Genomic DNA, 25,632 nt, shown 5'->3' with positions numbered 1-25,632 from the left:
TTAGCTTGTCTTGGAGAGGCTGGGAGCAAGGTAATCACAAGGAAGCTGAAGAGCACTGAATACATTGATAGCAGGCAAGGAACTGAGTATCCAGGTGGGCTAAATAGGAAACCAACCAAGGATAACGAACCAGCTGAGGAAGCAACCTGCAGAAGACAACACTACCCAGCACCGCTTGTGACCACTAGAGGGAGCCCAAAAATAGAGTTCACAACAGGAGACAAGATCTCTGCATACCTGCCTGGGCTGTGCTGGATGCTGAGGCATAAGGACCTGTGTGATGTCATGAAGCGGGCGGGCTGGAGCATCACATGACAGCACAGAGACCTCCCTCTTCTTGATGTCATCACAGGTCCTTCAGACACCGCACTAGAATCTGCAAGCTTCCTCTTATGACCAGTGGAGAGGCAACAAGAGGGAGGACTCTGTGCAGTCATGAGATGCTCCAGCTTTTTACCTCACCACAGTGTGGCTGGCTGCCACAATTTAAAAGTTAAGGTACCGTCACACTCAGCAACACTGCAGCGATATAGACAACGAGCCGATCGCTGCAGCGTCGCTGTTTAGGTAGCTGGGGAGCTGTCACACAGACAGCTCTCTCCAGCGACCAACTATCAGGGGAACGACTTCAGCATCGTTGAAACTGTCTTCAATGATGCCGAAGTCCCCCTGCAGCACCCGGGTAAGCAGGGTAAATATCGGGTTACTAAGCGCAGGGCGCTTAGTAACCCGACATTTACCCTGGTTACCATTGTAAAAGTAAAAAAAAAACACTACATACTCACCTTCTGATGTCTGTCACGTCCCCCGGCGTCCACAGGGTTACACGCTGCTGCTCAGAGCTTCCTGCACTGACTGTGTCAGCACCGGCAGTAAAGTAGAGCACAGCGGTGACGTCACCGCTGTGCTCTGCTTTACGGCCGCCGGCGCTGACACAGTCAGTGCAGGAAGTTCTCGGCAGCAGCACGTAACCCTGTGGACGCCGGGGGACGTGACAGACATCAGAAGGTGAGCATGTACTTTTTTTTTTTTTACTTTCACAATGATAACCGGGGTAAATATCGGGTTACTAAGCGCGGCCCTGTGCTTAGTAACCCGATGTTTACCCTGGTTACAAGTGAACACATCGCTGTATTGGCGTCACACACACCGATACAGCGATGGCAGCGGGTGATCAAGCGACGGAATAAAGTTCTGGACTTCTAGCTCCGACCAGCGATATCACAGTGGGATCCAGATCGCTGCTGCGTGTCAAACACAACGAGATCGCTATCCAGGACGCTGCAACGTCACGGATCGTCGTCATTCTCGCTGCAAAGTCGCTTAGTGTGAAGGTACCTTTAGTCTTTACAACACACAATAAAGCACTCTGCCACTCCTGTGGTGAACTACAACTCCCAGCATGCCATAGCATCTGCAGGACATACTGGGTGTTATAGTTCTCCCATGGGTTCTTAAATCAGCAATCTAGTGTTATTTTTCAGTGCTGGAGTGGTGCTTTAAATATAGGCCCTGTGCCCCCATTCTTATACTCACCCTCCAGCGTCTTCATATAGTACTTTACAGACACTACACTGGTCCCGCAGCACCATCTTCCTTCCGCGTCTTCCAACATAATAACATACTATTATATATAATAACAACACATATAATAGCATGTTATTTATGTTACTAAATATTTTACCACTTTTTTTGCTTCCAATATTTTTTCCCCTATTTTCCACCTCTAAAACCTGGGTGTGTCTTATAGTCCGGTGCGTCTTATAGTCCTAAAAATATGGTATATTCTGTTTAAGTGTTCCGTTTATTTTTTTTTTGAGCAGTGAATGTTGGTTTCTTTTTACACAAATGATTCATAATCTCATTATGTTAGTTCCAGTATAAGTATATATGTTTAGTATAGGACCTCTTATACAGTGGTACGGAAGGTATTCAGACCCCTTAAATTTTTCACTTTGCTCAGACACTCATATTTAAGTCACATGCTGTCCGTTTTCTTGTGATTCTCCTTGAGATGGTTCTACTCCTTCATTGGCGGCCAGCTGTGATTAAACAAACTGATAGGACTTGATTTGGAAAGGCACACACCTGTTTATATAAGGCCTCACAGCTCACAGTGCATGTCAGACCAAATGAGAATCATGAGGTCAAAGGAACTGGCCAAGGACCTCAGACAGAATTGTGGCAAGGCACAGATCAGGCCATGGTTACAGCAGAATTTCTGAAAATGGCGGAATTGGAGAGGATCTGCAAGGAAGAATGGCAGAGAAACCTCAAATCCAGGTGTGAAATATTTGTTGCATCATTCCCAAGAAGACTCATGGCTGTACTAGATCAAAAAGGGTGCTTCTACTCAATACTGCAATACTGAGCAAAGGGTCTAAATACTTATGACCATGTGATCTTTCAGATTTTCTTTTAGTAAATTTGCAAAAAATACTACATTTCTTATTTCTTTTTTTTTTTTTTTTCCTGTCAAGATGGAGCACAGAGGGTACATTAATAAGAAAAAAAAAATGAACTTTTTTGCATTTACCAAATGGCTGCAATGAAACAAAAAGTGAAAAATTTAAAGGGGTCTGAATACTTTCCATACCCACTGTATGTTACGTGATGTTTTTTGATCAATCCTTTGGTCCATTTGCATCTTAAAGCATTGTGGGAACTGACAGGTTTTAGCTTTGATAAAGATCGCCTCTACGATCAAAACGCCTCACTTTTCCTCTGGATCGAGTACGGTTCAGGAGCATGAACATGTTTTAATATGGACTAAACAAATTTTGGATTTTATTTAAGTAGCTAGAACATTTCACGTTTTGCATTGTCTTAGATGTCTAATCAGGATTAACTTCCGTGCACATCCTATGGCTGTTTGTGAGCTGGCTTTGTTTTGTGTTACTTAATAATTCCATAATTCCATCACCTGTGCAATACTAAGGAAATCCTGAAAACATGTGATGTGGGCCACAAGGACTAGAGGTTTGGGAAACACTGACCCTAGAGAAAGTAACATGATGAGGCTGCTACTTGCATCTGATGGCAGAAGCAGGGGAAAACATTTGCAGGACTTTGTAGGTAACACCTTAGTGCTACCAAACAGGTGTGCAAGCAGGAGTTCACCCAGCAACATGCAGCAGCTACAAACACAACTCTAGAGAGCGCTGCAACATCTTTTGCAAGGGGTCTCAAAACATTTTGATTCTGAAGAAATGACTTGTGTAGAAACGCTGAAGTACAGGCACTACCAGGTAAATGCACAGTACAGTCCTAACACATACAGCAAAAATCTTGTACTCGGCAATAAGAGGTAAATGGGTTCCTTGTTCATAGGAGTTTCAAATATCTACTGGTGTCCCTATGGTCCACTGAAATGTTCATTATTTGCTGGAATTAGTCATGTTGTTTTTATCTTAAATAAAACTAGTAGAAAAAATATATATTTTTGTATTTACTTGCCTATAGATTGAGTACAGTTTCTTTCAATTAAGATGGTAAAGGCTTGATATATCTGCAAGAAATTGAAATAATTAAAAAAAGAAAACAATGCAATTATTTTCTCAAAATATGTCCAATAGTTCGATAACTTACTGTACCTTACTGAACCCTTGAAGGCTTAAAACATGAAGCAGTCCAGAAGAAGTGATTATTACCTCACTTGATGACAGCCCTGAAATAATATTAAATGAATAATTTTTAAACTTGCATGCAGTGTATAAAAGAAGAATAAACTGCCTGAAATGAAGAACACCTAATATATTTGTGCTTGGATAGTGATTGGCGTCTCCATAGATACAACATAACCCCACTTCCCAAGGATAAGCAGATGCATGAGCATGGCGATACCAGGGTCACCAAAATCAATGAATCCAGAAGTCCCTTCACTTGGACACCGTTCACAGTCACCTAGCATTCCTAAGTTATGTATATAAAAAGAAGGAAAAGCCAGCTCACCAACAGCCACCACAGGTGCATAGAAAACCGCCCTGATGAGATGTAATGGATACTAGGGAAAAAAATTGTAGTTCCAGCTCCTTAAAATTTCAATCTTTATTGGTCCATATTAAAATTGTGATGTTGACGGGTGCTCTTCATTGCAGGAAAGGAGATATAAGCGATCTAAACAGCGATCAGTTTTGATAAAGATTGCTATATAGATCGAAACGAGTCACTTCTAGCCCCTTTCCCTGCCATGAGGAGCACCCACTGACATCGCAATTTTAACCCCTTAAGCCCCGAGGGTGGTTTGCACGTTAATGACCAATTTTTACAATTCTGACCACTGTCCCTTTATGAGGATATAACTCTGGAACGCTTCAACGGATCCCGGTGAATCTGACATTGTTTTCTCAAGACAAATTGTACTTCATGATAGTGGTAAAATTTCTTTGATATTACCTGCGTTTATTTGTGAAAAAAACGGAAATTTGGCGAAAATTTTGAAAATTTCACAATTTTCCAACTTTGAATTTTTATGCCCTTAAATCACAGAGATATGTCACACAAAATACTTAATAAGTAACATTCCACACATGTCTACTTTACATCATTTTATTTTGTTAGGGAGTTATAAGGGTTAAAATTTGACCAGCAATTTCTCATTTTTTACAACATCATTTTTTTTTTAGGGTCCACATCACATTTGAAGTCATTTTGAGGGGTCTATATGATAGAAAATAACGAAGTGTGACACCATTCTAAAAATTGCACCCCTCAAGGTGCTCAACACCACATTCAAGAAGTTTATTAACCCTTCTGGTGCTTCACAGGAATTTTTGGAATGTTTAAAAAAAATGAACATATATTTTTTTTTTCACAAAAAAATTTACTTCAGCTCCAATTTGTTTTATTTTACAAAGGGTAACAGGAGAAAATGCACCCCAAAAGTTGTTGTACAATTTGTCCTGAGTACCCTGATACCCCATATGTGGGGGTAAACCACAGTTTGGACGCATGGCAGAGCTCGGAAGGGAAGGATCACCATTTGACTTTTCAATGCAAAATTGGCTGGAGTTGAGATGGGACGCCATGTTGCTTTTGGTGAGCGACTAATGTGCCTAAACATTGAAACCCTCACAAGTGACACCATTTTGGAAAGTAGATCCACTATGGAACTTATCTAGATGTGTGGTGAGCACTTTGACCCACCAAGTGCTTCACAGAAGTTTATAATGTAGAGCCGTAAAAATAAAAAATAACATTTTTTCACAAAAATGAAATTTTTGCCTCCAATTTTTTATTTTCCCAAGGTTACCAGAAGAAATTGTACCCCAAACGTTGTTGTGCAATTTGTCCTGAGAACGCTGCTACCCCATATGTGGGGGTAAACCACTGTTTGGGTGCATGGCAGAGCTCGGAAGGGATGGAGCGCCGTTTGACTTTTCAATGCAAAATTGGCTGGAATTGAGATGGGACGCCATGTTGCGTTGGGGAGCCCCTGATGTGCCTAACCATTGAAACCCCCCACAAGTGACACAATTTTGGAAAGTAGACCCCCTAAGGAACTTATCTGTCACGGTCAGCTGCGGCCGCCAATGCGGCCCAGCCCAAAGATGCCCCCAAGCCTACCAACCTCAGAAGACGTAGGACGCGCGTCCTCCGGGGACACAATATGGACCCTTTAAACTGCAGAGGGGGACCCGGGCATACCCGAACTAGGGGAGGGTAGCGACTGGGGTTCTGTGGCAGCTGAGCATGTGGACAAGGAAAGAGACACATATGACTTGATTACACCACACAACTTCAGGTATAGAGAAAATAAAGTTTACTAAAGAAAGGTCACACAGCACAAAAACAAAACATTACTATGTCAGGCTCCCGATTCCACAACTCCAGAAGGGTACTACCCAGTGGACCCCAAGGCACCAACGGATAACCGAGGCACACATAGGCGGGACATCAGGGTACATGAGAACATCAGGACGCAGGCAAGACATCAGGATATAGACAGGACATTAGGACATCTGGACTCAGGAAAGACATCAGGACATAGGCAGGGCATCAGGACACAGGAATACCGGATAAATATCTGGGACACTGGTGTGGCAGCCCAGGTCATCAGTTAAATCAGGACATCATACACAGGAAGGACATCAGGGAACATGAGGTCATCAGGATGCAGGTAAGACATCAGGACACATGAGAACATCAGGAGATCAGGGTCCATGAGGTCATCAGGACACAGGCAGGACATCAGGGCACAGACAGGACATCTGGACCCAGGGTCACCGGCAGACATCAGACATGAGTCGTTCGGTTTCGGACATCCGACAAGACCTACAGGCACCACCAGAGAAAAAGAAGTTGGCTAACAGCACTCGCTTCTTGGGGCGCCCGTGTTCAGTCCGGGGAACCTTCCAGGACAAGCAGATACTTGAAAGGAAAAATCACAGCGCTCCATCCGGGTGTAGTGATAGAAAAATAAGTAGCTTTATTACGCCATAAACAGCAACGTTTATCAGAATGCTGATAAGTTTGTTGTATTGTGTTGTTTAAGCACACTTATATATACTGGTTAGTACTTGTTTTTAACTTATGGGTGTCTGATGTATGTTTTTGCAATTTGATGTTATATTTATAGATTGTGGGCGGCGACTGAATGGTGATTGGTGCCCTGCGTGGTATCCACACTATTTAAGGCCAGCCCTTTTTACCTTATGTATGCTTGATAAAGACCTACTCAGGTCGAAACGTTGCTGTTTATGGCGTAATAAAGCTACTTATTTTTCTATCACTACACCCAGATGGAGCGCTGTGATTTTTCCTTTCAAGTATCTACAGGCACCACCAGTCATCAGGCTCCAGGCAGCAGTCATTAGGTTTCAGACTGCAGTCGTCAGGCTCCGGGCATCAGACCTAGGAAGGAACTCAAGTGTGATGGTGCAAGCACCACTGTACTGGACGTGAGCCAGACAGGGTTAACACTGCATGGTAGTCAGAGCACAGAGTAGTAGATGTTCAGCAGAAACACCGGTTTCAAGAGACTCAAAGTCACTGGGAGTGAGGCTCCAGATGCAGAGGGAACATAATCACAGCAGACACAGTTCAGACAGGTTCAGGTACAGGATCAAGGATTCGGGCCTGGATATACTGCCTCTAGGGCAGGCGCCAGAACAGGACAAAGCAGGAATCAAGGCAATGACTTTGGTACCAAAACAAACAGGAGAGGTGCAGGAACACAAACACACATAGCAAAGTTCAGGAGCTTTGTGAGTAGCTCAGGCCCCGCCCATAGGGCAGGGACAATTTACAGTATATAGGAGATGCCCCTCAGCAATTGGCTGGGGACAGCATTTCAAGTACACACCCTAACCTTGATAAAAGCAGGGGAGGTGTGGCCGCGCACGCCCTAAGCACAAACAGAAACCATCACAGCACAATCAGTGCAGGATCTGAGGCTCAGGGCACCTGACTGAAACTGCATGAACTGACCCACATGGAAATCACAATTTCACAATCACAAAATCACAATCTGCGGACAGCTTCTACAGCGGCAACCAGGGACCGCACATGCGGATGGTCAAGCAATAGAAAAGACCTAACCACCCATGTACGGCTGCGCCGCAGAGCAGGGAGCTGAGAAGGCTCCATCCAGGCAACAGCCAACAGTATTGCAGCTCAAATTAAGGGGGACAAGAGTTAAGGGTTAAAGCAAACATATGCATTGTCACGCCGAAAACCAGATACAGACAGAAAGGTGTAACATTATTTAGATGTGTGGTGAGCACTTTGACCCACCAAGTGCTTCACAGAAGTTTATAATGTAAAGCCGTAAACATAAAATATAATATTTTTTCACAAAAATGAATTTTCGCCCCAAATTTTTTATTTTCCCAAGGGAAACATTAGAAATTGTACCACAAAAGTTGTTGTGCAATTTGTCCTGAGTACGCTGATACCCCATATGTGGGGGTAAACTACTGTTTGGATGCATGGCAGACCTCGGAAGGGAAGTAGTGTCGTTCGACTTTTCAATGCAAAATTGGCTGGAATTGAGATGGGACGCCATGTTGCGTTGGGGAGCCCCTGATGGGCCTAAACATTGAAATCCCCCACAAGTGACACCATTTTGCAAAGTAGACACCCTAAGGATCTTATCTAGATGTGTTGTGAGAGCTTTGAATCCCCAAGTGTCTCACTACAGTTTATGACGCAGAGTGGTGAAAATAAAAAAAAATTAAAATTTCACAAAAAATATTTTTAAGCCCCCAGTTTTGTATTTTCCCAAGGGTAACAGGATAAATTAGACCCCAAACGTTGTTGTGCAATTTGTCCAGAGTACGCTGATACCCCATATGTGGGGGGGTAATCACCGTTTGGGTGCATGGCAGAGCTTGGAAGGGAAGGAGCGCCATTTGGAATGCAGACTTAGATGGAATTGTCTGCAGGTGTCACATTGCGTTTGCAGAGCCCCTAATGTACCTAAACAGTAGAAACCCCCTCACAAGTGACCCCATATTGGAAACTAGACCCCCCAATGAACTTATCTAGATGTGTTGTGAGAACTTTGAACCCCCAAGTATTTCACTACAGTTTATAACGCAGAGCCGAGAAAATAAAAAAAATAATTTTTGTCCCACAAAAATGTTTTTTAGCCCCCAAAATTTGTATTTCCCCAAGGGTATCAAGATAAATTGAACCCCAGAAGTTGTTTTCCAATTTGTCCTGAGTACGCTGATACCCCATATGTTGGGGTAAACCCCTGTTTGGGCGCACGGGAGAGCTCGGAAGGAAAGGAACACTGTTTTACTTTTTCAAAGCAGAATTGGCTGGAATTGAAATCAGACGCCATGTCGCGTTTGGAGAGCCCCTGATGTGTCAAAACAATGGAAACCTCCAATTCTAACTGAAACCCTAACCCAAACACAACCCTAATCCCAACCACACCCCTAACCCCCGACCACACCCCTAATCCCAACCGTAAATGTAATCCAAACCCTAACCCTAGCCCTAAACCTAATGGGAAAATGGAAATAAATACATTTTTTTTTATTTTTCCCTAAGTAAGGGGGTGATGAACGGGGGTTTGATTTACTCTTATAGCAGGATTTTAGCGGATTTTTATGATTGGCAGCTGTCACACACTAAAAGACACTTTTTATTGCAAAAAATATTTTTTTGTGTTACCAAATTTTGAGAGCTATAATTTTTCCATATTTTGGTCCACAGAGTCATGTGAGGTCTTGTTTTTTGCGGGACGAGTTGACATTATTATTGGTAACATTTTCGGGCACGTGACATTTTTTGATCGCTTTTTATTCCGATTTTTGTGAGGCAGTATGACCAAAAAACAGTTATTCATGAATTTATTTTTCATTTGGGGCGGGGGGGGGGGGGGGGCGTTTATACCGTTCCGCTTTTGGTAAAATAGATAAAGCAGTTTTATTCTTCGGGTCAGTACGATTACAGTGATACCTCATTTAGATTATTTTCTTATGTTTTGGCGCTTTTATACAATAAAAACTATTTTATAGAAAACAGATTATACTGACATTATATTGACAGATTGCTGATCTGACACTTTGCTGAGCACTGTGCCAGATCAGCGATCACACAGGCACAGCAGGGAGGCTTACCAGCGCTTCCTCTGAGCAGGCGCTGGTAAGCCACCTCCCTGCAGTGCCCGGACGCAGCCCCGCGGCCATTTTGAATCCGGGCCTGCAGGGAGGAGGAAGTAAGAGACCCTCGGAGCAACGCGATCACTTCACGTTGCTCCGAGGGTCTGAGAGAAGCACGCAGGGAGCCCCCTCCCTGCGCGATGCTTCCCTATACCGCCGGAACACTGTGATCATGTTTTATCGCAGTGTGCCGGGGGTTAATGGGCCTGGGGCGGTCCGTGTGATAGTCAGCTGACACCCGGCCGCGATCAGCCGCACTCCCCCCGTGAGCGCGGCTAAGTGCACTGGACGTACTCTCCCGTCATTGGGAATTAAGTCCCAGGTCACCTTGACAGGCTCGTACGCCCAATGGGATTAAGGGGTTAATATGGACCAATAAAGACTGAAATTTTAAGGATCTGGGAATACATCTTTTTTTCCTAGTATTCCTAAGCTCTGACACAAGGATGAAAAACCGCACTACAGGCAGGGTATGTGAAGCAAGATTAGCGCCAGCTTAAGGAGCAGTCCATTATATCCAAAGTTAAGGGACAATTGGCTAATATATGACCCATGAGACAACACCTCCAACAGACAATGGTAAGAGATGTACTCTTTGAACCCGGCTCTGACCTCTCAGGCATGTACTTTGACCCCTTTTGGCTCTCCCAGAAAAGTGACCTCAAGCTCACTTGGATGCTCAGGGAGTTATCCATAGCCAAGTGTCATTCATGCGTTCATCTGCATTCTGGGGATCTCCTTGGAAAACCAAGCTTTGAACGGACTTAAGAAGTTAGTGAATAAAGAAGCAACTACCACTATTTTTCATCATATGTGGGTAGAGAACAGATATCAGGCTGCAGCAATTTATTCACCAGGTGTAACAAGTAAACATTTGGGACCAAGGAGGTTTGTCCCTTTGGTAGCACCAGAGGTGCACCTGTTGCACCCGGAGAGACATGCTATAATCTAGGCCTTCAGCTTGTTGTACTCCATGACATCTTGCAGGGCAAGGTTGTTATATGCTTTCTGACATTCCCAATACGCTATGAAGCTTGGACCTCTGTCTGTTGCTCTTGGGGAAGTTTGACTATCACCCTCACAAATACAGTCAAGAAAGCCTTGATGTTGTCCTTCAGCGTCACTTTATCTAAGGTATCCCGTGCCATTCGCCTCCCCCAGTTATCTTTTTTTTGGCTGGTGGGTGATGTCTTACCTTTAGTCTGGACAGTTTCTTTAAAAATAATAATCTTTATTTACATAGTGCCAACATATTCTGCAGTGCTTTACAGTTAAACAGTTTTAAACACAACAGTCATAAGTAATAGAGTTAACAATAATATAATGATTAAAGCAAAATAAAACGACCCTGCTCGTGAGAGCTTACAATCTACAATAAAGGTGGGGGAGATACAAAGTACAGGTGTTTATTTACAATGATGTATTTACAGTGAAAGTCCAGCCATCTTCAGGGGGTGGGGGATAGGTGGAGATAGTGAATGGGCTACACATGCACACTTACACATAAAATAACTGATTAGGGAACGTGATAGGCCGCAGTGAACAAATGTGTTTTGAGGGAGCGCCTAAAACTGTGAAAGTTGTGGCTGGTTCTAATTTCTCGGGGCAGAGCATTCCAGAGGATTGGCACAACCGGTAGAAGTCTTGGAGTCAAGAGTGGGAGGTACAGAATAGTGAAGAATTTAGTCGAAAATTGTTTGCAGAACACAGTGGTTGGTTAGGTTGATAGACGGAAATGAGGAAGGAGATGTAAGGGAGTGCCGCACAGTGGAGAGCTTTGTGGGTGAGAAAAAGTACTTTGAATTGGATTCTATAATCAATTGCCAGCTAGTATAACGACTGGCGAAGAGTGGACACGCCCGAGTAACGATTAGCCAGGTGTCACCGTTACATTTTGTTGTCAGAAGTTTGTTGGTCACTGTGAAGAGTGCAGTTTCTGTCGAATGTAGGAGGCGGAAACCAGACTGTGAAGGGTCTAGGAGGGAATGAGTGGAGAGGTAATGGGTGAGGCGGGAGAAGATCAGGAGCTCCAAGAGTTTAGTGATGAAAGGGAGATTGGAGACTGGTCTATAGTTGTTTGTGCAGGATAATAATAATCTTTATTTTTATATAGCGCTAACATGTTTCGCAGCGCTCTACACTTTTGCACACATTATCATCACTGTCCCCGATGGGGCTCACAATCTAAATTCCTTATCAGTATGTCTTTGGAATGTGGGAGGAAACCGGAGTGCCCAGAGGAAACCCACGCAAACACGGAGAGAACATACAAACTCTTTGCAGATGTTGTCCTTGGTGGGGTTTGAACCCAGGACTCCAGCGCTGCAAGGCTGCAGTGCTATCCACTGAGCCACCGTGCTGCCCGCATGGTAGGATGGATGGGTCGAGGGCAGGTTTCTTTAAAAATGGAGTAATGATAGAGTGTTTGAAGGAGGAGGGGAAAATGCCAGAGGAGAGGGAGAGATTAAAGATTGTATGTAGTTAGGTGAGTTGTGACGACTGGAGAGAGAGACTGGAAGAGATGTGAGGAAATGGGGTTAGTAGTGCATGTAGTCGGACAAAAAGAAGAGAGGAGCTTAGAGACTTCTTCTGTGATGGGATCAAATGTGGAGAGTGAGCCAGGGGAAATGCACAAAGGGATGGGAGTCACTGCACTTGTTGGCTGGGAGCGGATTTCCTAATTGATATTATCTATTTTCTCTATAAAGTGGGAGGCCAGGTCATCAGCACAAATGTCTGTGATAGGGGCTTGTGCTTTTGGCCTGAAGAGTGAGTGAAAGGTGTCAAAAAGTTTCTTGGAATTGTTGAATAGTGAGGAGATCAGTGTGGTGAAGTAGGTCTGCTTGACACGGTGAATAGCAGAATTATAGGTTCTTAACATAAATGTGAAGTGTATGAAGTCTTCTGGTGTGCGAGCTCTCCTCCATAAGTGTTCAGCACACCTAGAGAATCGCTGTAGAAATCGGGTTTGCGATGTGAGCCACGGCTGTTTTACTCTGTGTTTTGAGGTTCTGAGGTTGAGGGGAGCTACTTGGTCAAGGGTGCTTCTAAGAGTGTAATTGTAGTGATGTACAGCGAGATCAGGACAGGAAAAATTGGAGATTGGGGATAATGATGAGTGTAGGGAGTCTGAAAGTGTATGAGGGTTATTGGCATGTAAATTTCTGAATGTGTGGTTGTATAGGAGTGTGCTAGGGTGGGCAAGGAATTGTGAGTTTGAAAAAGAGAATGTCAAGGTCCGAGAGGGGAAGCACTGAGTTATCTAGGTAGGAGATTGAACAGAGCCGGACAAAGACCAGGTCAAGGGTGTTATCGTCTTTGCGTGTTTTAGAGGTTGGGAGCTGTGAGAGGCCTAGAGAAGTGGTTAGTGATAGAAGCCGGGATGCAGATGTGAAAGTGGGGCTGTCAATGGGGATAATGAAGTCTCCCAGGATAAGGGTTGGTAGTTCTGAGGACATGAAGTGTGGCAGCCAGGCAAATAAATGGTCCAGGAATTGGGTGGGTGAGCCTGGGGGCTGGTATATGTCACTACTCTGAGGTAGAGGGGACGGAACAGCCTGATGGTGTGGACCTCAAAAGAAGGGAATGAGAGTGATGGAAATGGGGGGATGACCTGGACAGTTCATTGTGGGGAAAGGAGTATGCCGACTCCACCACCATCTCTGTTTATGGGTCTCGGGGAATGTGAGAAATGTAAGCCACTGTTATGATCCTGGTGGTTAAAACACATGAACTGACCTGATAAGTAAACCCAAAAATAAGGACAAGCTCTGGGAATGTGGGAACTTTACTGACCACAATCCTGATCCTATCAACACACACTATAGGCAGCCGTGGAGCGTTCCTAACTAGGCCTAGACGCCTCGTTCACAGCCTGAGAAACTGGCTACCCCTAGAGAGAAATAAAGCCTCACTTGCCTCAGAGAAATTTTCCCCAAAGTGTAGGCAGCCCCCCACAAATAATAACGGTGAGTTAAGGGGAAAACACAAACATAGAAATGAAAATAGGTTTTAGCAAATGAGGCCCGCTAACAACTAAATAGTCAGAAGATAGCAAGGAATCTGTGCGGTCAATATAAAATACTACAAAAGTTATCCACACAGAGAATACAAAAAGACCCCCACACTGACACACAATGTGAGGGGCACAACTCCGCACTCCAGAGCTTCCAGCTAGCAATCAAATAGCATATAAGCAAGCTGGACAGAACTCATAACATACTGAGAAACATTTTCAAATAGCAATGAGCAAAATGGACTATCATGAACTTAGCTTCTCCACGAGGAGACAGGTCACAAGGGAAGTCCCAGAGAGATCTGAACCAGTACTGAAAACAACGACAGCAGGCAACAAGTAAAGGTCCAGATGGAGTTAAATAGGCAGCAAGCCTAGCAGGAAACGAGGCAGCTGGAGTCCAGCTACAGACCAGCCGTAACACTCAAAGCCACCAGAGGGAGCCCATGAACAGAACTCACAAAGTACCACTCATGACCACAGGAGGGAGCCCGAGAACGGAATTCACAACAGTACCCCCCCTTGAGGAGGGGTCACCGAACCCTCACCAGAGCCCCCAGGTCGATCAGGACGAGCCAAATGAAAGGCACAAACCAAATCGGCAGCATGGACATCAGAGGCAACAACCCAGGAATTATCCTCCTGACCATAGCCCTTCCATTTAACCAAGTACTGAAGCCAAGTCCCTCGACCAACACCAGAGCAGGAGGATCAACAGAAGGAACCACAGGCACCACATACCTCCGCAACAATGACCTATGGAACACATTATGAATGGTAAAAGATGCTGGGAGGTCCAAACGAAATGACACAGGATTGAGGATTTCTGAAATCTTATAAGGACCGATGAAACGAGGTTTGAACTTAGGAGAGGAAACCTTCATAGGAACATAACGAGATGACAACCATACCAAATCCCCCACACAAAGTCGGGGACCCACACAGCGACGGCAATTAGCAAAGCGCGGAGCCTTCTCCTGTGACAACGTCACATTGTCCACCACGTGGTTTCAAATCTGCTGCAACCTATCCACCACAGAATCCACCCCAGGACAGTCAGAAGGTTCAACCTGACCCGAGGAAAAACGAGGATGAAAACCAGAATTACAAAAAAAAGGCAAAACCAAAGTAGCGGAACTAGCCCGATTATTGAGGGCGAACTCAGCCAATTGCAAAAAAGTCACCCAATCATCCTGATCAGCAGAAACAAAACATCTCAGATAAGTTTCCAAGGTCTGATTAGTACGTTCGGTTTGACCATTCGTCTGAGGATGGAAGGCCGAAGAAAAAGACAAATTAATGCCCATCTTAGCACAAAAGGACCACCAAAATCTGGACACAAACTGGGACCCTCTGTCAGACACAATGTTCTCTGGAATACCATGTAAACGAACCACATTCTGAAAAAAACAGCGGAACCAAATCAGAGGAGGAGGGTAACTTAGGCAAGGGAACCAAATGGACCATTTTAGAAAAAACGATCACAAACCACCCAGATGACAGACATCCTCGGAGAGACTGGAAGATCCGAAAAAAAAATCCATGGAAATATGCGTCCAAGGCCTCTTCAGGACAGGCAAAGGCAAAAACAATCCACTGTCACGAGAACAGCAAGGCTTGGGCCGAGCACAAATCTCACAGGACTGCACAAAGGAACGCACATCCTGCGACAAAGAAGGCCACCAAAAGGACCTAGCCACCAAATCCCTGGTACCAAAGATCCCAGGATGACAAGCTAACACCGAAGAATGAACCTCGGAAATAACTCTACTGGTCCATCTATCCGGGACAAACAGTCTCTCCGGTGGACAACGGTCAGGTCTATCGGCCTGAAATTCCTGCAGCACCCGCCGCAAATCAGGGGAGATGGCAGACAAGATCACCCCCTCTCTGAGGATACCAGCCGGTTCAGAAACTCCCGGAGAGTCAGACACAAAACTCCTAGAAAGGGCATCAGCCTTCACATTCTTTGAGCCCGGAAGGTATGAAACCAGGAAATCAAAACAGGAGAAAAACAGCGACCATCGAGCTTGTCTAGGATTTAATCACTTGGCAGACTCAAGATTAATCAAATTCTCGTGATCCGTCAAGACCACCACGCGATGCTTGGCTCCCTCAAGCCAATGTCGCCACTCCTCAAATGCCCACTTCATAGCCAACAGCTCCCGATTACCGACATCATAATTCCGCTCAGCAGGTGAAAACTTTCTTGAAAAGAAAGCACATGGCTTCATCACAGAGCCATTGGGGCTTCTCTGTGACAAAACAGCCCCCGCTCCAATCTCGGAAGCATCAACCTCCACCTGGAAGGGAAGTGAGACATCTGGCTGACACAAGACCGGAGCCGAAGAAAACCGACGCTTCAGCTCCCGAAAGGCATCCACAGCCGCAGAAGACCAATTAGTCACATCAGAACCCTTCTTGGTCAAATCCGTCAAAGGCTTAACAACGCCAGAAAAATTAGCTATGAAGCGACGGTAAAAATTAGCAAAACCCAATAACTTCTGAAGACTCTTAACAGATGTAGGCTACGTCCAGTCATGAATAGCCTGAACCTTGACTGGGTCCATCTCAATAGTAGAAGGAGAAAAAATGAAACCCAAAAAAGAAATCTTCTGGACTCCAAAAAGACATTTTGAGCCCTTCACAAATAAAGCATTGTCACGCAGGACCTGAAAGACCATCCTGACCTGCTTAACATGAGACTCCCAATCATCCGAAAAAAAACAGAATATCATCCAGATACACAATCATAAACTTATCCAGATATTCACGGAAGATGTCATGCATAAAGGACTGAAAGATTGAAGGAGCATTAGAATGTCCAAAAGGCATCACCAAGTACTCAAAATGGCCTTCAGGCATATTAAATGCAGTTTTCCATTCATCACCCTGTTTTATACGCACAAGGTTATACGCACCACAAAGATCTATCTTGGTGAACCAACTAGACCCCCCTAATGCGAGCAAACAAATCAGTTAACAATGGCAAAGGATACTGAAATTTGACCGTGATTTTATTCAAAAGGCGATAATCAATACAGGGTCTCAGGGAACCATCCTTTTTAGCCACAAAAAAGAATCCTGCACCAAGAGGGGATGAGGACGGGCAAATATGTCCCTTCTCTAAAGACTCCTTTATATAACTCTGCATGGCAGCATGCTCCGGCACAGATAAATTGAAAAGTCGTCCCTTAGGAAACTTACTACCAGGAATCAAATTTATAGCACAATCACAGTCCCTATGAGGAGGTAGAGAATTGAGTTTGGGCTCCTCAAATACATCCTGGTAGTCTGACAAAAATGTAGGGACTTCAGAAGGAGTGGACGAAGCAATTGACACCACAGGAGCGTCACCATGAATTCCCTGACAACCCCAACTTGACACCGACATAGCTTTCCAATCCAGGACTGGATTATGAGTCTGCAACCATGGTAGACCCAACACGACAACATCATGCAAATTATGCAGTACAAGAAAGCGAATCACCTCCTGATGAACAGGAGTCATGCACATGGTCACTTGTGTCCAGTACTGAGGTCTATTCGTAGCCAATGGTGTAGAATCAATTTCCCTTAGTGGAATAGGGAATTTTAAAGGCTCCAAATCAAAACCACATTGCCTGGCAAATGACCAATCCATCAGACTCAGGGCAGCACCTGAATCTACAAAAGCATTAACCGGGTAAGATGACAGGGCACAAATCAGGGTAACAGACAAAGTGAACTTAGGCTGTAAAGTACCAATGGTGACAGATTTATCAACCCTTTTTTTGCGCTTAGAGCATGCTGAGATAACATGAGCTGAGTCACCACAGTAAAAGCACAACCCATTTTGCCGTCTATAATTTTGCCGTTCACTTCTGGTCAGAATTCTGTCACATTGCATAGATTCAGGTGTCTGTTCAGAAGACACCGCCAAATGGTGCACAGGCTTGCGCTCCCGCAAACGCCGATCAATCTGAATGGCCAGAGTCATTGACTCATTCAGACCTGCAGGCGTAGGGAACCCCACCATGACATTCTTAATGGCTTCAGAAAGACCTTCTCTGAAATTTGCAGCCAGGGCACACTCATTCCACTGAGTAAGCACCGACCATTTCCGAAATTTCTGGCAGTACACCTCTGCTTCATCTTGCCCCTGCGAGAGGGCCAATAACGTTTTTTTCAGCCTGGTTCTCAAGATTAGGTTCCTCATAGAGCAATCCAAGGGCTAGAAAAAATGCATCTACACTAAGCAATGCAGGATCCCCTGGCGCCAATGTGAAGGCCCAATCTTGAGGGTCACCGCACAAAAAGGAAATGATAATCTTAACTTGCTGAACGGCATCACCAGAGGAACGAGGTTTCAAAGAAAGAAACAAATTACAATTGTTCCTAAAATTCAGGAACCTAGATCTATCTCCAGAAAACAACTCCGGAATAGGTATTGTAGGCTCTGACATAGGACTGTGAACAACAAAATCCTGAATACTTTGAACCCTAGCAGCAAGATGATCCAGACTGGAAGCCAAGCTCTGGACATCCATGTCAGCAGCTGAACTCAGAGCCACACCAAGATTAAGAGGAGGAAAGAAGCTAGCCACAGCAGCTAGACACACAGCAAAAAAAAAAAAAAAAAAAAATCTCAAGGCTTCTTTTCTCCTGCTTCTGCCATGCATTTAACACTTTATAGGCCGGCTGTACTGTTATGATCCTTAGTGGCTGAAGATCACGAATAGACCAGCAAGTGAATAAACTAAGGACAAGCTCTAGGGAGATGGTAATGGACTGATCGCAAATCTGAACCTATCCAACACAAATAGAGGTAGCCGGTGAACGTGCCTAAAAAATTCCTAGACGTCTCGAGCCAGCCTGAGGAACTAGCTACCCCTAAAGAGAAACAAAGACCTCGCTTGCCTCCAGAGAAATAATCCCCAAAGATATAGAAGCCCCCAACAAATATTAACGGTGAAGTAAGAAGAAGGCACATACGTAGGGATGAAATAAGATTCAGCAAAAGAGGCCCACTAGTACTAGAAAGCAGAAAATAGAGCAGGGGTCTATGCGATCAATAAAAAACCCTTACAAAATATCCATCCTGAGATTTCAAGAACCCACGCACCAACTAATGGTGTGTGGGGAGAAACTCAGTCCACTAGAGCATCCAGCAAGCGAGGGATTCACATCTTAGCAAGCTGGACAAGAAAACATGATAAACACTGCTGATCAAAAAATGAGCAAACAAAACTTAGCTTGTCCTGGATGGACTGGGAGCAAGGTAGTCAGAAGGAATCTGAGTAGCACTGATTACATCGACAGCCGACAACAAGTGAAAGCAAAACAGAGCTATATAGGAACCTCCCAGAGGATAACGAACCAGCTGATAGCCAGAGACCAGCAGGATAACAAACAAAGCCACCAGGGGGAGCCCAAAGCAAAAGTCACACCATACCACCAGTGACCACAAGAGGGAGCCTGAGTTCACAACAGGAAGCTGCGTAGAGCCAGGGAAAGCCCCGGCCGGTGGCATCCCTGGATACGAGCAAGAAAGCAAGCTGCTGGTGCGAAGCACAGCATGTGACGTCACACCTGCTACGGGGCGGCACAGAGACCAGAAGGGAGACTGACGCTTTTCGAAGGAGATGTGTCCTTCTTCATCAGGGTTACCAGTCTCTAAGTGCGCCCATACATATATGCTCATAGACTTGTCAATCAAATTGAAAAGGCACCGCCTAGCCATTTAACTCCTTGCTGCAATGTCTGCTGAGATAGTAATGGGCTCATAGCTAGATAATTGTGGGACCCAGGCGCCGTAGATGGAAACGAAAAAAAGCTATCCTGAATATACTGACTAAAGGGATGTGACACCGTTGCGCCCAAATATATTAAAATGTGAATCCAACCTCTCCTCATAAGGTTTGCAACAATGAAAATATTAAGACTGCTCATCAATAATAAAATAATTAAAAATAACAATTAAAAATTAACCTTCAATAAATAGTAAGATAAAAACTTGGATAAATGTGCGCCTAAAACGTGTAATACATGGAAGTAAAAGCGAAAAAAATAAATAAGCATACTGGTAAAAAGGACCACACCATTAAAAATATATATATATATATATTCCTATAAAATTGTGCATGAGCATATATGGGTAGCATAGTGACAGACTCGCATGGGGGGTCTGTACATGATCTGGAAAAGGAACCCAGGTGGTACAAATGAAATAGGATAAAACCGCATGGTCGAGATACCATAAAAATGAAAAATGGCAGAAAATAAATTAAGAGTAAAAGTGGACTCTGTCATTTTTCATTTTTATGGTATCTCGACCATGTGGTTCTATCCTATTTCATATATAGGGGACTCTGGTGCCTTCCATAATATATATTTTTTGCCAGGTATTACCGCGTACTGGTTAGGCCTCTTTCACACTAGCGTCGTGCACTGCACGTCGCTATGCATCGTTTTGCAGGAAAAACGCATCCTGCAAAATTGCTTGCAGGATGCGTTTTTTCTCCATAGACTTTTATTAGTGATGCATTGCCAAACGTCGCAACCGTCGTGTGACCGTTGTGTCGTGTTGTTTTGGACCGTAGCCACCAAAAAACGTTGCATGTAACGTTTTTTGGTGCGTCGTCTGCAGCATTTCTGCCCCCGCCTCCCCGCACCTCACAATGGGGCAGCAGATGTGTTGAAAAACAGCATCCGCTGCCCCCATTGTGCGGCGCTTCCACATTATGCGTTGGTGAGCTGCAACGTCACATTGAGACGTGCAGTGCACGACGCTAGTGTGAAAGTAGCCTTAATGACTCATAGCCTGATAAATTAAAGTAAACCTCTTATCATACAAAACATCAGGGGAGCTATATGTTAAGTTTAATTGTGTAGAGCTGCTAAAGGCTCTGAGTGCAGCTGTCAACAATCAACAATTTTATAAAGCTCACCCTCCCGAAGGACTAGTCCCGTCCTTCCGGAGAGTGGAACACATTCGGGGAAAACCACTCCTTCTTGCTTGCTGGAACGCATCTTGGCTGAGGTGACACAAACACGTCACTTCTGGTACGCCCATAGCTACAAGGATCACTTGATGATTCTGATGCAGGATGAAACCCATCGGGAGTACTTTCTTTAAACACCCACCACATACCACATACATACATACATACATACATACATACATACATAGATATACTTGATGTTTCCAGCCAGCTAACACTCGGCACGCTCATTGCTATCTAATTACCACTGCTGATGATTAAACTAAAGTAAATAATGACAACATTCGATAGCGCTTACGCAGGTGGTAAGTTAACTTAAAATGAAGTTAATAACAATAGTGTGGTGATGTGTTGGGGCGGGATTATATGTGGTGATGTGGTGGGGGGGGCGGGAATATGTGTGGTGATGTGGTGGGGGTGGGATTATGTGTGGTAATGTGGTGGGGGGCGGGATTATGTGTGGTAATGTGGTGGAGGTGGGATTATGTGTAGTAATGTGGTGGGGGGAGAGATTATGTGTGGTGATGTGGTGGGGGGTGGGATTAAGTGTGGTAATGTGGTAGGGGCAGGATTGTGTGTGGTAATGTGGTGGGGAGGCGGGATTGTGTGTGGTAATGTGGTGGGGGCAGGATTATGTGTGGTAATGTGGTGGTGTTAAGTTGAAGGTGGGATGAAATTGATTAAACTGTTCATGGAACGCTGTTGCTCAGACTACGTCCAGATGATTAAAATATAATCAATTCAGTGGTATAGGCCAGGGGCGTGATGGCACATGAGGTAATGAACTTTTTGTAATGTATTCCCCAACAGGCTTTAAGGCAGTGAAATGGAATAGGTATTATAATCTGCATGGTACCTGTGGGGATGTACTTAGATTTTGATTATGAGAATTGGGCAATTATAATTCATATTTTTCTACATTCTGGGCAAAGAGTTAATTGTTGAGTTCAAGGAGAGGGATACTGGGTGGTAGATAATTGTTGATACTGGCCCACCCCCAGCTCCTGCCACCCACAAAGGGGGCCCTCTGCATCTGCAGCCCCTTTATGAGTAACAATGGGCATCCTCTGAAGTCCTTGATTGTCTTTCCCAAACCCCCTACATTCCCCTTTTCTGTCTCCCTGCAGTGTCAGGAGGTTAATTTGAGAGTGCAGGAATGGGGGGGGGGGGGGGGGGGTGTTCTCAATACAGCAGAGGTCAGAGCCAGGTTAGTCAGGAAGATGTTTACAGCACAAGTGAAGCACCAGGAGCTGGTAAGTATACATATATATGTGTATCTGTGTGTACATGTGCAGTATACACTGTGTGTGTCTGCATATGTGTATATAGTATGATAGTATGTTAGTCCATGTATACAGTATATAGTATGACTGTGTATATATGTGGTACATGTGTGTTCGTATGTGTGTATATATATATATATATATATATATATATATATATATATATATATATATATATATATATATATCTATATATATATATATATATATATATATATATATATATATATATATATATATATATCTATCTATCTATCTATCTATCTATCTATCTATCTATCTATCTATCTATCTATATATATATATATATATATATATATATATATATATATATACATACTGTATTTTCTGGCGTATAAGACTACTTTTTAACCCCTGAAAATCTTATTAGAAGTCGGGGGTCGTCTTATACGCCGGGTGCCGTCTTGTATGCCGAGTGCAGACACCAATGTGTATATTTGTCTCCCTGGAAAGTGTGAGTGGAGTATCCCCCATTACCTCATTGTAGCTGCAGCATGGGGTCTCTGTGCTGGGGAGAGGCGGCAGCTGCTGCTCCTCTTTGTGCCGCATGGGTGCTGTGCTGTGGGGCGGTGGCCGCCACCGCTTCCCAGCACCCCACACTGCAGCTACAATGAGGTAATGGGGGATACTCCACTCACAGTTTCCTTTGAGATGCCCCCTCTTCGTCATCAGGACCACTCCCCCCCAAAAGGCACAATAGACACCGGCCCTATAAGACGACATACGGCGTCTAAGAAGACCCCCGACTTTTAAGCAGATTTGATATTTTAACTGGAAAACTTGGGGGGTCGTCTTATACGCCCAGTCGTCTTATATGCCGGAAAATACGGTATATATATACACACATATACGGTACATAGGATGTGCATTTCTGCAGCGTTATTTCCCCTATTCAAATGAATGGGACACAAAAATGCAAGTGTAAAGTCTGTAAAGAAGCTGAATATTTCCTGACAACACTGTAGATCAATCTACAGCAAAAATGGTGGGTGTGGACAGACACTACAAGAGTTTTGTGATAATGTAAAAATAATTAGCATGAAATGATAAATCCCCTGCAGTTCCAGAACTGATGCTCCAGGGGTCTCTGCCAGTCTCCACACAGGGCTGCAATAATTTTGTGGGTCTGGGGGTCTCCGCCAGTGTCCGCACTGGGCTGCAGTCCTTTTGTGGCTCCGGGGGTCTGTGCCAGTCTTAGCACTGGGCTGCACGGGTCTTGTGGCAGCACCTTATATTATAGATGCAAAGTGAATAATAACCATTAGGGACCCTGAACAATCGGCCACGGGGGGATTTAGCAGAGTAGTTTGAGGGACATGTAAGACTTTTTTTAAATCACTTTTTTATTCTGCTGTTTGTGAGGTAGGATGCAGAAAAAAGATGGCAATTCTGCTGATGTTTTCTATAATGTGACGATATGGCCCCTTCACACAACCGTGTATCATGTTTTTCACGGATGCCAAGTGTCTCCTATTTAACCTACAGTGCTGCACTTATGTCCTTCTTTTCCCAGCAGCACAGATGACAAGGGCCAATACAAGCCTATGGGTCCGTGTAAACATGATGTCTGTGTTCCGTACATGTGCTGTACGTGTGCCGCCTGTGTTTAACATTTCAGGTATGTGAGAGGCTTTGTAACTTCATTTCCACTATGCATACCGGAAAAACATGGATGGCACATGGACAACACACTGATCAAAAACACTGCTAACACCAATATCGGTGTAACATGTACGTGTTTTATGTGGACATGTGAAGGGGGCCTAACAGTGTTGATGGTGGGGCAAGTTTGATGTGCTGCTTCAATGGTGCTGTTGGCTGATCCCAGCATATTCTCAACATACTTTGAGCTAATTTTTTGTATTTGCATTACTGAGTAGATGCTAAGAATATGCTGAGATGGCTTGTAGGCAAATTTGATTTCCAATTTTTAAAATTGGGAAAGGTGAAATTCTTATTTCTTTGGAAATTATACATTTTGTTCAGTAATGTCAGTTTTATATAATATTTATTTTTATCTAGTAAATAATACTCATTTTTTGTTATTGCACTTTAGGCTATGTGCCCACGTTGCAGAAATGATGAAGAAAAGTCAACAGCATTTTGGCAAGTCCCTGCCGTGGGTAAAACATGCAGAATTCACATGCGTTTTCCCTCAAAACACAAGCGTTTTGCAAGCGTTTTGAGCTTGCAGAATGCTTGTGTTTTCCAAGTGATTTTAAGAATCGCTTGGAAAAGTGGTTGACAGGTTGGTCACACTTGTCAAGCATAGTGCTAGTGCCTATGCAGCATCAATAGTAAAAGATGGAATGTTAACCCCTTCCCCTCCTTTGAAGCCATGTAGGTGTCATGAAAGTTGGTGCCAATCCGACCTGTGACGCCTATGTGGCGTCATGGAATGATCGCGTCCCTGCAGATCGGGTGAAAGGGTTAACTCCAATTTCACCCGATCTGCAGGGACAGGGGGAGTGGTACTTCAGCCCAGGGGGGCTTCACCTCCCCGTGGCTACGATCGCTCTGATTGGCTGTTGAAAGTGAAACAGCCAATCAGAGCGATTTGTAATATTTCACTATGAAAACTGGTGAAATATTACAATCCAGCCATGGCCGATGCTGCAATATCATCGGCCATGGCTGGAAACACTGGTCTGCACCCCCCCACCGCCACCGATCTCCTCCCCAGTCCTCCATCCTGTGCTCCGCTCCCCTCCGTCATCCTGTCCGCTCCCCCCGTGCTCCGATCCCACCCCCCCTGCTCCGATCACCCCCCATGCTCCGATCCCCCCCTCATGCTTACCGAGCTTCCCGGTGTCCGTACGTCTTCTCCACGGGCGCCGCCATCTTCCAAAATGGCGGGTGCATGCGCAGTGCGCCCGCCGAATCTGCCGGCCGGCAGATTTGTTCCAGCTACATTTTGATCACTGTGATAAAACCTATCACAGTGATCAAAATAAAAAAAAAAAAAATAGTAAATGACCCCCCCCCCCCCCTTTATCACCCCCATACGTAGGGACAACAATAAAATAAAGAAAATATATATTTTTTCCACTAGGGTTAGAACTAGGGGTAGGGTTAGGGGTAGAACTAGGGTTAGCGTTAGAATTAGGCTATGTGCACACGGCGTTCCATCAGGTTTACAGTACCATCCGCTGTGCCCATGGTGCGGAAAATACAGCGCAGAAATGCTGTGTTGTATATTCCGCAGCATGTTAATTCTTTGGGCGGATTCCGCAGAGTTTTACACCTGTTCCTCAATAGGAATCCGCAGGTGAAATCCGCATAAAAAACGCTGGAAATCCGCGGGAAATCCGCAGGTAAAACGCAGTGCCTTTTACCTGCAGATTTTTCAAAAATGGTGCGGAAAAATCTCACATGAATTCGCAACGTGGGCACATAGCCTTAGGCTAGGTTCACATTGCGTTAGGGCAATCCGTTAAGCACATAGCGCTAGCAGATTGTGCTAACACAATGTATCTATAGGGATCGTGTTTGCTGATCCCGCTAGCGCAGATCCCCGATCTGCGCTAGCGAGGAACGGACTTTGGGCGCACCTCGGACGCTGCAAGCAGCGTCCGAGGTCCGTCAAAGAATAACGGCACATCGCTAGCGCGTGCTGAAAATGGCATGCACTAGCGATGCGCTAGAGATCAGATTCACATTGCCGTCAATGGGTGCGCTAACAGACCCGTTGCATGGTGTTAATTGCGACAATTTCG

General features: G+C 44.6%; 1 protein-coding gene across 1 annotated transcript in view; it reads right to left on the bottom strand.

Annotated features, from left to right (window-relative positions):
* Positions 1-25,632, bottom strand: part of PGAP1 (post-GPI attachment to proteins inositol deacylase 1) — a 1,745,445-nt gene that overhangs the window by 775,819 nt on the left and 943,994 nt on the right. Inside the window, exons 15-16 of the mRNA XM_077275621.1 lie at positions 3,594-3,667; positions 3,457-3,508 (exon numbers count right to left, since the gene is read on the bottom strand). Of these exons, the coding sequence (XP_077131736.1) occupies positions 3,457-3,508; positions 3,594-3,667 (126 nt within the window). The remainder of the gene's footprint in view (positions 1-3,456; positions 3,509-3,593; positions 3,668-25,632) is intronic.

Source organism: Ranitomeya variabilis, chromosome 7 (assembly GCF_051348905.1).
Source record: "Ranitomeya variabilis isolate aRanVar5 chromosome 7, aRanVar5.hap1, whole genome shotgun sequence".
Lineage (NCBI taxonomy): Eukaryota > Metazoa > Chordata > Amphibia > Anura > Dendrobatidae > Ranitomeya > Ranitomeya variabilis.
This window is presented reverse-complemented; position numbering and strand designations above follow the sequence as displayed.